This window comes from Pteronotus mesoamericanus, unplaced genomic scaffold (assembly GCF_021234165.1).
Source record: "Pteronotus mesoamericanus isolate MK-2021 breed Mesoamerican mustached bat unplaced genomic scaffold, CSHL_Meso_final contig_25, whole genome shotgun sequence".
NCBI lineage: Eukaryota > Metazoa > Chordata > Mammalia > Chiroptera > Mormoopidae > Pteronotus > Pteronotus mesoamericanus.
Window position 1 is genome coordinate 15,738,324 of NW_026555105.1, and position 17,470 is coordinate 15,755,793.

Consider the following 17,470-nt stretch of genomic DNA (forward strand, 5'->3'; position numbering starts at 1 on the left):
CTCCATGGCAACTCTTGGCACAAGAATTTATACTAAAAAGTATTCCTAGGTCACAGCTCCTACGCTGTGTCCAAGGGAAGGACCGCTCAGTCTCTGTGCCTGCCAGTGGGGTCCTTCACCTGCTCTGAGAAGCCGCCTCCTTACTTACTCACCAACTTCACAGAGACGGAAGGCGACGGAACGCATAGGGTGGCTGCAGGGGCAGGGGGAGGCAGGGATGGGGAGTGAGTGTTTCATGGGTACAGGGCTCCAGTTTTGCAAGATAAAAATGAGTTCTGTGGATAGACGGTGGTGATGGTCGCGATGGTTAAAACGGTAAATTTTACGTATACGTATTTCACAACTGAAAAAAGAAAAAGCGAGCACCTCCTCTGTGTAGCACTCAAGCTCCTGTTCATCTCCAGCAGAATTAGCTGTGCCTTCTTGATTCCCACTCCAGTCTGAGCACTGACTTCATTCTGCTTCGTGTTGGGGTCAGATATTTCACCTGAGATGGAACTGTATTCCCTGGGGACAGGGCCTCCCAAGTGTCTCATTCATGTGTTAGGTGCCCACCTAGCACCCTGTGATGCCAAGTGGGTGTTCTATAAGGGTAAATACCCTGACTTTTCTTTCGTAGAAGGCTGTACGAGTGTACCAGCCAACTGACAGGGTTAGAGTGCCACCCCCGCCTGAAGGACCACGACTGCGTATAGTTCTGAGTCTGGATCCAGCCTCCAACATTAAGAGTGACTTTGGTAATGGCCCTGCCTTCCCTGAGCCTCTGTGAGTCTTGGTTTCCTTATCTGCAAAATGGAGGTTGTAATCCTGCTTTTGGGGACTATTGTGAGAGCCAGCAAATATACATGAGAGGCCTGGCACAGAGGATGTGCTCAGGAGTGACTACTCTACCTGCTGTGGTCCTGCACCTCTAGAACAGCACAAAAAAGCCTGAAGGCTCCCTCACCCCCGCCGCCGCCATGCACTCCCAATGAGCACTGACTGAGTCCCTTCTCTGCACCAGTCATGGGCCAGGCACCAGGAGAGACAGGGCGGGAAGGCTGCCACTGCCCTCGCAGAGCACACGGTCTGATCCGCCCTTCGCCAGCAAAGACACCACCATCCCCTCTGTGGGCACCACAGTGCTCAGTCCCAGAGCTGCTACCAGTTCCAGGGAAGGCGGGACTTTGAGAGCACCGGGGAAGCAGCCGGCATAAAGAGGGCCTTTAATGAGCCATCAATTATTCCTGGTTCCCTTGGCACCCCCAACAGAAGCGGGGGAAGGAAATCCTGAGAGGGGGACCCAACTATAATAGGAAAGGGCTCCTGCTGGGCTTGCCTCATCAGCGTTTTCCTGAGACCTCAAGGGATACATCAGCTGTCATCCTGCCAGCAAAACTTGGGAAATATATAGGCCATAAAATCAAAGAAAGAAGCTTGCATCTAATTAGTATGTTAAAAAAAAAGGAAAAAAAAAAAAAAAGGAAGCAACCCAAACTGAAAAACAAAATTAAAATCAAAGAGGACAGACTGATGAGCTGGTTTTCTTTATGAGGCTTTCTTTTTTTGTGCGCTTTGAGGGAAGGAAGAGTGGAGGAAGGAGGGGGAGGGAGTGAAGGCTTTTTAAGAGGTGGGCCTGAGCACAGCCCAGCCCCCAGCCCCACAGCAGCCTCACCCCTTTTTCCTTTTTTCTACCTCCTCACTCGTTAAGAGGCGGCACAGATCCACCACACACCCTGCAGGCAGATGGGCTTCCCCCAGGCAGGTATGAGCCAGGGCAGGGGCATGCCAGTGGAAGGTCAAGAACCCTCACCTTAACCTTCCATCTGGAGAAAACTTTTTATTTTTATGTTTTTAAAGATTTTATTTATTTATTTTTAGAGAGAGGAGGAGGGAGGGAGGGAGAAAGAAAGGGAGAAAAACCATCAATGTGCAAGAGATACATTGATCAGTTGCCTCTTGCACGCCCCCAACTGGGGACCCAGCCTGTGATCCAGGCTTGTGCCCTGAAGGGGGATTGAACTAGTGACCTTTCGGTTCACAGGACGGCATTCAATCCACTGAGCCACACCAGCCAGGGCTAGAGAGCTTTTTTTTTTTTTTTTAATGGTCAGTCTCCTGTGGGGAGCTCTTTGACCTGGGCAATGGCATCTAATTCCCTGGCTTTAAATAACACCCCCACACTAATGACTTCAAATTGCCCAAACAAGCATCTCTCCGGAGCCCTAATGAGAATGTCTACTGCCTTCTGCTGCAGTCACTAACGGTACGCCCAAGCTCACCATGTACCCAGCAGAACTCAAGAGCTTTGCCCAGCACATTCCCAACCTTGCCCAGTGCTCCAGCCTTCACATCCCTGCTTGGCCCCCACTGATGTGGCCAGAGTCCTTATGAAGGTCACCGATGTCCCATCCTACCTCGGGGAGCCTCTTTCTCTGGGATTCCATCGTCTAGCCTGTGCCTCCATTACTGCCTCCTTAACTCCTCCCTGAGCACATTGTTCATGACTTCAACAAAGTTCTTATCACATTGTAATTACTTGAGAGTATCTTTCCCTATGAGACTGGAAATGCCTGAAGGACAGCGTTCCTGCTTATTGTTTGTATCTCTAGTACTGGACACAGAGCTGGGCACCCAGCACTGCTAGCTGAAGAGCTGGGGAAATGTGTATTTCATTTGGCTTGAGTTATGGTTGGTCAGTTAGACATCGAGGTCCCCCCAGAAGACTATAAACTCCAGGAGGGCAGGTGCTGAGTGACACTTTAGTAGCAGAGCACATAGCACTGCTTGCCCTGGGGAGAGTCTCAGTAAACATTTGCCAATTTAAATTCACACAAGGGTAGGGTTTAATTCAACAATGTTTAAAATATTCATTGGGTTCCCACTGTGTGCCTGGCATTGCCCTAGGTGCTAAGAAGACGTGGTGAATAAGCCAGTGTCCCTACATCGTGGAGCTTACATTTTAATGTATAAGACACACAAAACAAGTAAACAAAGACATAAATAAAAACAATTACAGATTGTGATAAGGGCTAGGAAGGAAATAAACTGGGTGCTATGATGGGAAATAACATATGGAGAGAAGTGGATGGATTCGAGATTGAGTCTGGAGGCAGAACTGGCAGAGTTACTAGTGGTTGGCTGGGAAGGGTGATGGAGAGAGAACTACTGGGCTGGGCCCCAGTCCGGAGGGGCGGGTCTGAGGGCCTGGACAGAGGAAGGAGAGAAGGGAACAGGAGAGGGGAACAGGAGTGGGGGGCTGCACCCAACCTCTGCGCAGGCCGCTCGCCTGCTTGCCTCCCTGCCCAGACATTCAATCAGCAAAGAACTACTAAGCATCCAGGACGTGCCGGCACTTTAATAGGCACTGGGGGGAATAAACCATATCTGAAGGAGACAAAGGCAGCTCACAGTGGAAAATTGTGAATAACCTCGGGTGTATGTGTTATACGTGTTAGGATTTCAGAAAGAAAAACATCCACTTGCTACATGTCAGTGCCCATTAAAAACATTTTCTCTTTCTCAAAAGATCACTGTTTTGATTACAGGGATGGAGGTGCAGGGAGAAGCTTAAATGCAAGAGAGTAGAGCTAAGAGTAATAAAAAGTTCTAATTGAACATGTGGGCGTAAAAAGCAAATGGCATTTAAAGGCTGGAGTTGCAAATCACTACAGCTATACCCTAGGGAGGGGGCGGCATGACACTCCGAGCAGCTAATTCATGTGAATGTGACACCAAGAGCGAGACGGGGACGCCCAGGATGCCACTGCGGAAGGCAGGACCCTGGGCTAGCTTCATGAACAGGTCCCCCCTCTCTTCTTTCTCCGAGAGAGAGAACAATAGGAGCATCTCCTGTGCTCCGTCTGCAAAATGGGCACAACCCACTCACCACTCCCCCGGCCTGGGAGGGCTGTGCTGAGCGTGTGATCCCCAGGCCCCCTGCCACGCCTCCACTCACACTGCCCCTCCCTTCTGGGGTGCCCGGCCTCAAGATCCGGCTTAGTGCTACTCCTCTCACAGGGCTTCCCGTGGGATTTTGGCCACACCTCACTTATAATAATGATGATGATAATTATCGCCATAATATTTCATAAACTTTACTGTAGCTAACACTGAGGAGTTAAGGGTCAGATATTTTCCATATATCATCTCATTTAATCCTCTCACCCATTTTACGGGGTCACAGTGCCACTGGGTAACTTGCACAAGGTAACCGGTCCCAGGAGCCAGACCCCACAGCCCCAGGGCTCTTAACTTCCCTTCACATTTATCTGCGCATTTCATCTCCCACCTCTGATGGGATTTTTACGTCACGTACAGGCAAATGCTTTGCATGCATAGCCTAATCCCTCACCTTAGAAATGGGCAGAACAAGGGCAGAACAAGAGAGAGTAAATGATTTGCCTGCCATCACTCAGTCCACCCTGACTCTCTCTGAACTCTGGTGTCACCAGCACTATAAAGTCCAGTACGGCCTCTGCCCGCCCTGTGCCTTAGTCTGTGCTAAGCGGCCCGAGGGGAGGGAGGCATCATAGTGCCAGTTCAGGCCCTGCCCTGTGACCGAGAGCTTGCTCACTGGCCGGAGGCCTCTTAGGAGCCACGCCAGCTGAGTCAGGACCAGCCAAAGATGCTCCAGTGTTTGAGGGACTCCCTGGAGTAGGTGGGGGAAGAAGGGGAAACTCGCCTGACTGAGCCCTTTCTGTGTGCCAGGCGCTAGACTGGATGCTGTGATGTAGTAAACACCTCATGAACCTTGGCAAAATCTCTGCTAGATCGCACTCACAGCTGGGGGAAGGCCCAGCTCAGACTGGAAGGCAGGCATGCGCTTTCCACCACACCACAACGCCTCAAACTCGCTTCCTTCTGGCCTGTGTAACTCCAAGTATTTCTTGTTACTTCCTTTTTTCCCCCCCTTAGAAAGTAATTTCCTTGTAGTGCATGCAGTTTGGAACTAAGTTTTTTGTTTCTTTCTTGTTCTGTCTTAAAAAAATTTTTTTTCTACAATATTTCCGGGCTCTAGTGCTTCTTGTTTGTTATGTGTTTTTTCAATTCTGGAACTGGAGGGTCAGAGGCAGATAATAACTAGGTTAGTCTATGACATTCTGACAATGACCTGGACACAGTCACCTGGAAAACATACTTAAACTTTCAGGGCAGAGAACGCTGTGCACCCAATCCCAGGGACACTGACTCAGCAGAAAGCACCATCTGATTCCCCAAAGCCCCAGACACAAGCAATGGCCAACTCACCCTTGATGATGTGCCTTACAATTTTGATGGAGCTTCCTCTCATGTTTAAGATCTGGTGAACCCTCTGACGAATCTAGTACAGAAGGGGAAGAGCGGGGAGTGAAAGAAAAAGCATCACTTGTCTTGGTAGACACCCGAGCACACCATATTGAACGTGTTCACCTTACTCCCACCCCTGAAAAAGAGGGCCCACTTTGAAAGAGTGACGGAATTCAAGGAGACATGGAAAGGGTGATCCACGTCTTTCTTTGAGAGTCTCCACTTAAGCAGGTGGCAAGGAAGGAGGCAGGGACAGACAGGCCTACCCAGGGGGAGCCTCCTCCTACCTGGGGGACGTTGGCATTGCAGATCTCCGCCATGATGTAGCAGATGTGCTGGAGGACAAAGAGCCCCGCATCCAAGCGCCGGAGGTAGAACTCATCCTCGATGTCATTGTCTATGATTTCCCCACGCCGGACCATGTCCTAGACATGAATGAGTATTTGGAAACAGTGAGTGGAGTAAGAAAGAGCAGGCTTCTAGTCCACCTCTCATACCCAAAAGACTAGTGTCTACAACAACAGCAACAAAAGAAAACCACTCCACCTTGATTGATCTAGTATTCTAATATCTTTGTTATGTTATTCTTCTTAATGCAGACGAGAAGCCCAGGGAGAAAAGAGTAAAGCCCCTTCCCCCCTCCCCCCATAATGAGTCAAGACCAAAATGATCTCATCCACAAATTTAACCTAAAAAAAGAAAAATAAACTGACAGAGTCACGAATCTAAGCTGCTCATTTGCATCCACTCATTCTTCACTCCTTGGTTCCAGCCTCCATAAACCACCTCTCTACGATAAACACTTAGCTCTCTTTCTCTTCCAAATCAAACTACACACGGGGAAAAGAGGTCCCCTTTCTCCACAACTCTGGCTTGGGACCCCTGGGACTCTTGGAACCCTGGTGAAACTGATGGCCCAAGCATCCAACTTATGTCTGTGTGTCACTTTGGGCTTCCATTTTATCAGATGCAAAATGCTGCCAACCTTTCCATTCCATTTCATAAGCCCAACACTCCTCTAGGCCAGAGCCCTTATAAGAGATGGGAGTCTCTTTCCTCAATCTTTGTGACTCCAGACCTGTCAGACTTCCTGTCCCCATATCTATTCCTCTCTAGTCCATTCTTCTTTTTTTTAAGGTTTATTGAGATACAATTCACACACCATGTGATTCACCCATTTAAAGCGTGTCATTTAATGGCGATTTGTATATTCAGAGCTGTGCTACCATCATTCCGATCATCCCAATTGAACATCTTCATCCCCCTCCCCCTCCATTTGAGCCCCTTCTCTAGCAGATTATTACCACCTCCGCCAAGAGGGCTCCTCGCCCCCTCTCAGGGCTGTTCCTGCCTCCCTTCCTGGGGAGTCTGGGGTATATCTCAAGCCAACACGGTTTTCAAGCAATCTCTGCCTCAAAGCCTTTCCTAATTATTTAGGGCTAACAACTCCTCCTTTCTGAAATTTCCTGAGTGCACTCTTGACAGGCCGCTTTATGACATGACCTGTTCCTGGACATCTATTCACTGATTTCAATCGCCATCACCTCCCCATTTCTATAACTCCCTTTATTTCATGCGGCTAGACCAGGAGCTCTGTGAAAGCAGGGACTGAATTTTGTCTTCGTACTCCCAGCTCAGTAAACATCCACGCCGTGAATGAAAGGAAAAAGATATCTCTGTTTTGGGCTGTCAGCTTTCCAAAGAGCTGGGCGAGGGACGCTCCGCACAACCCACAGACTTCCCTGAGACGACAGGTGCTTAATACAAGCTTCTGATGACAACAATCCATTTCTTAATTCTGTCAGAAGTTTTATGGCCGTGGTTCCCTCTGACAACTCAGGCTCGTGTCACTGACGGAAGCCCTTGGGACTCTGCTTTCCACTCTCCCAAACTCCAAGGACTTACCACGATGGTCATCCATCTCCAACAAGAATCCTTCAGTGACTATTTAGACGCAGATAATGCACTTTTTTATTTGCCCAGGGGGCCAGCCTGTAGCAACGCAAGGCTACTTTTCATCCTGCTCCTAACGGCCTCTGTCTGTGAGGCAAAAGAGGGCTGCAGACATGCCCTGCCTTGCAGATCACCACCGCTAACCCCGAGCTTCATTTAGCAGCAAATGCCTTGGTAATCTGGTAATAGTGTTCACGTCCACGAGGTGATCACGGCTGATGTTCATGAGGTAGCACTGGACTGACGTCCAAGGAGTTTACAAATAGAAGAGCCTCTTTAGTTTCTCATTTACTTACAATCGTAACTTCCTGCTCACGAACTCCTAAGTGTTCGGCAGCTTGGGGCACAGGAAGGAAAATTACTCCAGACTTCCACTTGTGCAAAAAGCATTTGCTGCTAACTTTACATTTCTATAATGTTGTAGAGTTTAAGTGCTATTATATATGTGGTCCTTACTACCAAATTTAAAGAGAACAGAAAAGGGATTATTAATCCCATTGTGCAAATTAGAATCTAAGACACACAGAGGTTAAGTAAATTGCTCATAATTTCAGAATTACCAGTTACCAGAATATGGACTCCCTGGGGACAGGAATCCTGTCTGTTTCATCTTTGAGGTGAAAATGAATAACATGATGCAAATGTTCAGATCCCTACCCTGCTTAGTGCCTAGTGGTCAGGATGCCATTCTAAACACTGAGTGCAGGCAGAAAAAGAACGAGAGTGGAGGTAAGGAGATGTGCTGGTCTTAATCACAAAGGAGCTGAATGTCTGTCTGGGGAGGCCGCAGGGACACAGCAAATGACCCGAAAATAAAGGGTTACATACAGTGTACCCACAGATTACAAATAATTACAAGCGGTGGGTGCTGATCGGGGCTGGTTAAGATGTTAGGGCATCTGGGAAGAAGGGACTTTGGGTAAAGTTTCAAGGCTGCTGATAGGCAGACACAGCAGAACGAATGCTTTCAGAATGAAGGCCTTCCTGTGGTCTGAGGCCTCGTGGGAACGCCTTGTGCTGTTCTCAAATTCTGCTTACTAGTCCCCCGCCCGTACACACAGCACGAGCAGGCATGGCCTCCCTTTCCTGGCCTCCTTGCCTTCGCCTGTATTGCTGGTCTTCTCCCCCTGCTTCCCCACCGGTCCCCCATCTCTATCATAATATAAAGTCTAAAATGTGATATTCCTTACAAAACTTTTCCTGAGAACTTGGAAAATTTTTCAAAGGTTTCCAACTAAATATGATTTTTCAGTCCTTAAAACTCCCCAGCCTTGGCTTTGTACCTCTTTTATGGCACCTCCCAGCAGCTGCCTCGTGAGAGTCATTCAGATCTGTGCCTCTTTCCTTTCCTTGGAAACAAGAGTTGTTTTTTTTTTCTCATATTTATTCTCTAGAAAGCACCTTGCATGGTACTTTTTCACATAGTAGGCTCTTGGAAAGCCTTTGCTAAACAGGATGGAGAGTGGAAGTTAAGTGCCATTTGATGAGCTGTGTGTCCTGACTCGTGTGGATGAGACAGAAGGGGATGCATCAGGAAACTGTGAGGGACAGTGCCTTTGACGGCTCGCTGGTGGGCGGCTGAAAGGCTGGCCAGAGAAGTGAGATATGATGGGAGCGAACTACATGGTACAGGGAAATGTTATGAACAAGAATATGCAACCGCCTGTACGACGGATACATGGCTTAACGCACCGAGAGGCAGGTAGAGGCCACAGTATCAGTCTGTGTGAGAGGGAGACAAGATGGGGAAGGGGAGAGGAGAAGGAGATGAAACCCTCAGAGGTCTGCAAACATGGGAACTTGGAGTGGAACACATTCACTCATCTACCTGATTCCTAACTCTGGGCCAGGGATTATAAAATGGGCTGGGAACAGCAAAGGTAAATAAAACAGTTCACACAATCAAGGAGATTACAGCCTAATGAGGTTAACAAATATGGACAAATTGTTTTTTTAAAATGTAGTAATAGCCATTATAAAGGGCTTCGCAAACTGTACTGAGCACCATGGGGACCCACAAGAAGGACAGACTGAGTCTGCCTGGAGAGGTCAGGACAGTCTAAGGGAAATAGGGCGTTTACGCTGGGTTCTAAAGGAGTTTGAACGCTGGAGAGCATTCCAAGCAGAGGAAATAGCAGGATGAATAAAGGCACAGAAAAGTCAAGTTGGCCAGGGTATGAGAGAACAACAATGCAATATCACCATCACTAAAAGGGAGAGGGAAATATATATATATATATATATGGTTATCAGATCCTAGCTATCAACAGGTCATAATTTTTTTTTATTTAAAAAATTTTTATTTTATTGATTCTAGAGAGAGGGGAAGGGAGGAAGAAAAAGAGGGAGAGAAACATTGATCGGCTGCCTCTTGCATGCACCCTGACTGGGGACTAAGCCTACAACCCAGGCATGTGCCCTGACTGGGAATTGAACTGGCGACCTTTCAGTTTGTAGACCATAGCCAATCAACTGAACTACACCAGCCAGGGCATATTAATGTGACTGATTACTACATACTAGGCACTGGGTGAGGCAGTCTGAATAATAACCATTGCTACCACTACCTACCTACCTAGGAGGAGCAGCCAGTATTTACTGAGGGCTTATTAAGTGTCAGGCAAGTGCTAAGTGCTTTTCATATATTTACTCCTTTACTTCCCACAGAAACTGGGAGGTAAGCATTATGATCCCCATTTAGATGAGGAAACTGACCTAGGCAGGGTAACCTGCCCAAGGCTAGTGGGTGGCAGACCTGGGATTCAACTCAAGTCTGTGCTCTTTTCATACCATCATGTTTGTGTAGGTACAGACTTCAGAGCTGCCCAGAGAACAAAGGAAGATGCTAAACAAGAACGGTAGAAAGGCTTAAGAATGGAGCTCAGTGAAATTAAGTTTCTCCAATTAGGTCAGTAATGCCCCTGGTGATTTTCCTTTTTCATACTCTTTCACACAATCTAATTTCCTTTTAACTAGGTAGGTACATACTCTACCTTCCAGTTTCTGTAAATACTGTCATCTAGGAAGGATGGACCCAAGAGAGCAATGCCAAACCACATTTTTCCTTTTTCTTCAGAACTTCAACACTCTGACAGTGTTCAATCTGACATTCTACTTTTAGACATACGGCCACATGATTTGAAAGTGAAATTTTCAAATGTAGATCTGAGATACAACCATAGCTCATCTCCAAGAAAGGCGTCACCGTCGCTGCGTTGAACACGCACAAAAATGAAACAGAGATTGGTTTCTAAGACAAAGTTGCTACCCTGACAGTTTTAGAAGCATCCCAGAAACCAACAGACAGAGAAGGTGACTGCTGTCAGGATAGCACCTTATCTAGCCTGTGACAACTCCGCGGCACGGAATGTTTACTGTTGAGTGCATTCCGGGAAGTTGAACACAAGTGTGCGCTCCGTGTTTAAAGGGAAACGTTCAAAGAAGCAGGATGATTATGTATCACTGTGATGAAAATTAAGAAAGCGTGGGTACAGTTCTTTTAGGAACATCTTCTCAAGTTTTGGTCTGTTTTAAAAAGAAGTGGGATGGCATGTCACCTTTATTATCCACTCCTTTATTACTATGTATGGACAGGGTCAACTTATAAATGGATTGATAAACTGATCTTGGGATAAGGACCGACATGGTTCTATGGGTGTCTATGGGTGTCTTTGGGTGTCTATGTGTGAAAAAGTAGAATCAGACACCTGCAAAGACTCCTCAGGGTGTCTGAAACTCCAAAATGGCTGTCAGTACAACTCAAATCACGATCATCTAGCCAGAACTAAGTCTTTGGAGAAGTAACAAAGTAATATAAAAGTTCTATAAATTAAAAAAACAAAGCATCACAAACTTCTCTCCACCCCATTACTTCCCTTATAAAAGGTTCCAGAAGAAATGATTCTGCTCTACAAAACTCTGATGGTTATGCACTAGTAATATGTAAGTAGACTTGCTTCACTACTGGCAGGGAGGAACTAAATTATGCTCAACTGACCAAAGAGAGACATTTGAAAAGTGGTTAGACAAAGAGCTGGGTAAAGCTAGCTGGCCCATGCACAGATCAAACCTGCAGCCCAACTTCCTAGGCCACAAATACCCCGTTCTAAAGAAGGTATCTAACCTCCTTTGCCTTCTTTCGCACTCAGGAGACCCTCTGATAGGATGGGAAGCAAGTACATTAGATATCAGAACCTTGCTGAACTATGATATATAAATTCTACAAACAAGTTCCTCTGCCAAGGCAGAACAGAGTACCAAGCAAATGGGATGAGATCTCAGCTCTGACACTAACTTACTAGTGTCCTTAGGCAAGTCATTTAACTTTTCTTGGCCTCTGCTTCTTTGCTTGCAAATAAGAAGCCTGATCTGGATCAGGGAAAAGAAATAGGGTTCATTCTGAAGGTCAGCTCTAATCTACTGTAATGGCTGTAGAGCACCATATTGGAAAAGGGTTGTGAAGCTGAGCTGGAGCTTAGTGGGGAGGAACAATAAAATCGATTAGTAATGTCTACACTGACTGCAAGATGGGGAGGGGCACTGAGCTTCACCTCTGTCTTCTCTGACCTGGCGCTCTTGGACATTCCTTTTAGCTTTGTTAGCCTGTGACAGATCTAGTGCGGAAGCACCTTCATGACCAAATGTAATGGATTTCTGCCTGTTCACAGGTACATGGCTGGACTGAGGCTGCTGACCGACAGCGCTCCCAGACAACCAGAAGAGCCACTATGAGACATGCCTGAAGTGGGAGATAAGAACTGTTTCCTCAGCAGGACACAAGGGGCAGCCTGACAATGAGCTCATCTTCCCATTAATAAATTAAACGTACCTGTAAGAAATAGACAACCTCTGGATCTGCTTTTACATCATGCAGGCAATTTTAAAACAATGTGAGCATGCAAATCAGGTGCTTTGAAAATGGGAATATGATTTATAGAGATTGAAGAAAAATTCCAAAACTCCAGCCCCAACTTAAGTATTGTAAACATATCTTACTGTACAAAATTTCATAGTGAAAAATCTGTATATATGGTGAATTGTATTTGAAATAAGAGAGGAGAGTTAAGATGGAAAGGAAGTCTTCCACAAATTAATTCATTCACCTCTCACCTTTGAGAAGAGTGAAGGGGGCTATCTCTGTGAGCAATGATAACTCAACATCCACATACAATGCTCCACTTTTCGAAGCAGTATACCTGCATTAACCTGCTTGCCGCATATGCTCTACGGTGGGTATGTACAGCAAATATCACCTTCAGATTTCACAGGTGGAAAAACTGAGACAGATGTCAAATGACTGCCATGGAGTTTTGGTTAGAGCCTTGAGAAGAACACGATTTCTAGTCCAAGACCTTTTTCTATTAGTCCTTTCACTCTGGCAAGAGATGGGCAGCCAACATGGAATAATACCACCAGCAAAATTTCCTAGGTTTTGCTGTGTGCCTGACACTGTGCTAAGCACCTTCATAGATCTCTCATTTTTCCTTTGGCCCTAAGAGAAAAGAAACTATTATTATTTCTACTTTCCATATGGGAACCTGAGGCTTCATTAAAGGGAAATCTCACAAAGCTCATGGTTGAGGAAGTGCTGGAGATGCGATCGAAACCAACATAAGTTTGGCTCAAAGCCTGTGGTCCCATCCACAGTTCAAAGACAGAAAAAGTCTTTGTTTTTATAGACCTTCTCCAGTATTATCTTATGAGCAAATAGATGGGGTCTTTTTCTTTATGCCATATCTGGGGATTACTGCAAATGAATGGCATTATATGTAAGGTGATCTAGTTTCTTGGCCTGTCTTTTCATTTTTTATTCTTACATTTAAAAAAATTTTTTAATTGATTTTAGAGAGCAAGAAGAATGGAGAAAGAGAAACTGTGATTTGTTGTTCTACTTATTGATGCATTCATTGGTTTAGTCTTGTATGTGCCCTGACAGGGGATCAAACCCACAACCTCGGTGTATCAGGAAAATGCTTAACCAATTGAGTTACCCTGCCAGGACAGCCTGTCTTTTCCTTATAAATTGAAGAAACTTTTTTAAAAAGGGAAGGGAAGAGGATTGGGGAGGGAAGGCTGTAGCTAGACTGGCAAATTCCACATGCAATTTGGAAGAGTTAAAAAAAAATACTCTGAAAGGTTTTGTTTTGTTTATTCCATAAGAGGGGACTAGAATAAAAACTTAGATGGTAATTCAGGGAATGGCGCATTAAGAAGAACAGACTGCAATTCACAGTAGCATAAACCTGTTTGGGGGCTGCTCATATAAACAGATTCATCTCCAGATACACAGGGAAGAGGTATCTGTGGGATCAAGGTGCCATTTCTGCAGGGTTGTGAGTGTTTTTTCCTCCCCCAGCTACATCCTCACTTTAAATGTTAATTTATCTCGTAGAGACCAAGTCACCACCTTTCCATAGGCTTCCATCTCCCTCAGCAGGCAAGCCACAGGCTTCCAAATGAGCACGCCAATGCCATTTCTAATGCCCGACAGGCAGCAGAGCTGCCCTGGCTGACGGAAGGAGACAGTCATCAAAGCTGCTGCTATGAAGCCTACAGGAGCCCCTCTCACCTTAATGAGAGAGGACATGACTCAGAGCCCCAACTGGGGTCACAGGTACTGTCGCAGTCATGGGCAGGAATTGCCCTACCATTTAGAAAAGACCAATTTCTTTCTTTTCTTCCCAAGAAGGGGAAAATTTAGACCATGGAAGATATAGGTAACTAGAAATGGGGAGGCAAAAACACCAGCAAAACAAAAATCTTCCTCCAAGAGCTTCTAAAATAGGGCAGACTGTTAGAGAAAGATCCTATGACTGTAGGTCATTTCCAGCTGGGGAACTCAAGGCTGGAGAAAGAATAAAAGGGATGGATATATACATACAGAGAGAGAGAGAGAGAGAGAGAGAGAGAGAGAGAACATGCAGCTAACTGACAGCAGCTCTGGTTAAGAATCCAAGGATCTCAGGCTAGAGCTTTGCCCCCAAAGGAGAAACTGACCACATGTTAGGCTGGCTTTAACACATGAGCATGTGTCAGGTTTTTACAAACAACTGCATTCATCTTCAAAATAACCCTCTAAAATACAGTTACCATGAAAACTAGCACACACACAGGATAAGGCATTTCCAAAAAGGAGAGTTCATGTGTGGCAGAACTGGGATTTAACCATGTTATGATAATGCCTCCGTCACAGGCATGTCTTCAATTTCTAAATTTACTAAAAAATAAAGAAAAAACCACCTGGATTTCTCATTTGAAATATGACAACATATAACATAAGCTGGCCTTGAAAGAATCAGGGCTTCCATGAGTCAGGAGGGAAGAGACAATGAAACCCCCTGAATGAGGGCAGAAAGGAATAAAAAAGCAAAACATAGTGCTCAGGGCCCCAGTGCACGGTAAGCGGCAGAGCCCGACTTCTCCGATTGTGGGAAGGATGGCCGTGGTTGGGAAGGCTTGGGAAGGCGGTAGGCAGGGGCAGGGAGGCAGCAGAGAGAGGGTGAGGGGTCGCCCTCTGAGGGTGTCTAAGGAGGAGGGAAGCGGGAGGGGGGGGGGAGCGCTGTGACACCCCCTGCCCTCCCCTCCCCGGCCTCTACTGGCTGTAAGCTGTGCCTGGCAAATGCACGGCCTGAGAAGTTTGGGAACCACTGGTTTAAAGAACAGCTGAGAGGAACTCTCAGCAGGATTCTCTTTTAGTAAGCTTGCCCGGGAAGCTTCCAGCACAGTTAGCAGAAGAATCAGTGGCAGTCTCGCACTTCCATTGTCTACATACCCAGTGCTTTAGGGTCACGTACCCCATGCTTTCATTCCTGCACTTCACCCCTTTCTGTACAAATCTTTGAGCGCCTAATGCTAAGGAAATAGTCAGAGTCTGTTTCAGACATTAAATCCTGTGGATAATGTTTTATTACATGGAGTCCATCTTTCTCTTTCCAGGATGAAGTCTGAAATGATTGAACTGTGGCAAAATTAGCATGCAATTTGTAAGTCATTATGGTGCAAAGTATGTGGTAAGAACACTTTATTGAATAAACCTGCTGAGAATAATTTTCCCAGGAACTAAAAAAGGGAAAACTCTCTCTCCAAGGCTCGCCTCCCTAAAATCCCTGCCTATATAATTATGTCTTACTTCTGACAGCCAGAAGCCAGGCATCTCTGTACGTTTAACCGACAGAAGCCAGAACGAACCAAAAAGTCAGGACATCGTCCTTGGTATTTTCTGGGCTTCCTGTCGTGGAGTCAGGTGAAATATGCTGAGACAAGCATCCTGGATATTTACAGATCATGGAGAATTGCTGCTCACTCAGAGTCTTAAGAATTACATGCCCTTTAAAGGTTCAGGTCAAATCTTGTTAACCAGGAAGCCCAGGGGTATGTCCACTGAATATAACACAGAAGCAGCAGGCAACTGCCCAAGAGCAGAAGGCTTTGCCACTTACAGATTACTGTGATAAGGTAATTTGAGATGAATACATACAAAATTATCAGTTTGTCATGCAGACTCTTCTAAACAGGAGTATTTTTCTGTGTTGACTATAGCTAGTTATGCCATAGACTCTACATGGTTAAACAGTTTTGATTACAGAGCTAATCATAGAGAAAACAAAAATTAGGGTTAAAAATGAGAGTTAAGGAATAATGTAGAAAATCCAGGACCCCCTATCTGTCAATAGCCATGAGCAAATTTTCATTTCATCTCATGAATGGTGGTCCTTCATTTACTATGTGTCAATCACTATGTAAGTCCTGAGAATGTGATGAACAAGAGAGATTACAGTCCCAGAGATAAAGAGTAAACAAATAAAGTAATTACAGGTTATAAAGAGGCACTGAGGATGGGGTGCTACTTTACACATGGTGACCACTGCAAACCTCTCAGTGGAGGTGACATTTAGGTTGAGCCCTGAAGGTCAGAGGAGGCATCAGCATGAGAAGAGCCAGGGCAGCAGAGAGAAGCAAATGCAAAGGCTATAGGGCAGGAAGGCAGTGCACAGTGGCAGAAAAGTTAGGGAAACAGGGAGGGCTCAGATCATGCAAAATCTTGCAGTAGTAGGAAGAAAATGTGCGTGTACGTGGGTGGTGATGGTGGTGCTGCTGCTCCTGCAAATAGTCCTTATAAAGAAAACAAAAGGTTCTCTGGCCACCCCTATATGCCAGGCCCTGTGAAAGTAGCTTTCATATGTGTTATATTTATGTCACCAATACCTTCATATGTAACTCCTCAAAGTACACAGGTTGGGACACAGGCCTTAAAAACAAAAAACCAGTAAGGAAGAAAATGAGGCTGGGCAGTTAGGATATGTGTCCACAATTGGAGAACCAGGAAGAACCCAGGCTCCAAAGCCCAGCCAGGCTCTCCCTCTGACCCCTACTCCAAGAATTAAACTTACCACTCGCCCCCAGACTTAATTTGCTTTCCCACTGCCCCTCCTTTGCTCCTGGTCCTCTCTAGATTGGAAATGTCCTATATGTCTCTACCTTTTAAGGTTCAGCTCGAATCTCATCTCATCCACAGACCGTGAAGGTGACCTTTGTGCAGATGACTTCTTCCTGCTCCATGGATTGATTCCTCTAGCCCTCAGCAGCATGCTGGCACTTTCACGCCTCACCCCTGCTGGTGCCTAGCCCAGGCCTTGTACAAAGCAGGTGCTTAAGAAACATCTGCCAAATGGCTGGATTCTCTCCAGTATCTTGGTCAACTGCAAGCCATGAACATTTGCACTGTACCCATGGAAGTTTGAAGTTTACAGGAAAGATGATGGCTCTGAGACACTACAAAATGTCAGTGCCAGATCCCATTATCTGAGTCAATACCTGACCCTGCTCTCTAAGATTTTTTTGTTGTTGCTGCTGACTTGGCAATGCGAGATACTTATTCATTACTGATCTGACAGTTAATGTCATCAAATGCCTGAGAAATAAGCATTCAATTCAAGTCAACAAATATTTGCCAAGTTCCCAATGGGTGTAGGACATCCAAGTTTAATGGAAGTGGGATGGGGTGAGGCAACAAACCGTTTATGACTTGAGAGAAGACTGCATGAAGGAGAGGTGAAAAAGAGGTCATTTTGTTCCTAGTCACTCTACACCCGTGAGGCAGCTTCATCTGCCAGGATGGAGCCCGAGTGCTGCCAGGAAGCACTGCTCACAAATGCATTCCTCATCCCCTACCCCGCCCCATCTCTCTGAGCAACACTGAGGTTGCTGAGCACTAATGGCCTTGGAATGTTTGCCAGTGCCCAGCAAAACG

At 46.0% G+C, this 17,470-nt stretch overlaps 1 protein-coding gene across 1 annotated transcript in view; it reads right to left on the reverse strand.

The window, feature by feature from the left end:
• Positions 1–17,470, reverse strand: part of CTNNBL1 (catenin beta like 1) — a 152,173-nt gene that overhangs the window by 4,463 nt on the left and 130,240 nt on the right. The window contains exons 14-15 of the mRNA XM_054573771.1: positions 5,556–5,693; positions 5,230–5,302 (exon numbers count right to left, since the gene is read on the reverse strand). Coding sequence (XP_054429746.1) covers positions 5,230–5,302; positions 5,556–5,693 — 211 coding nt within the window. The remainder of the gene's footprint in view (positions 1–5,229; positions 5,303–5,555; positions 5,694–17,470) is intronic.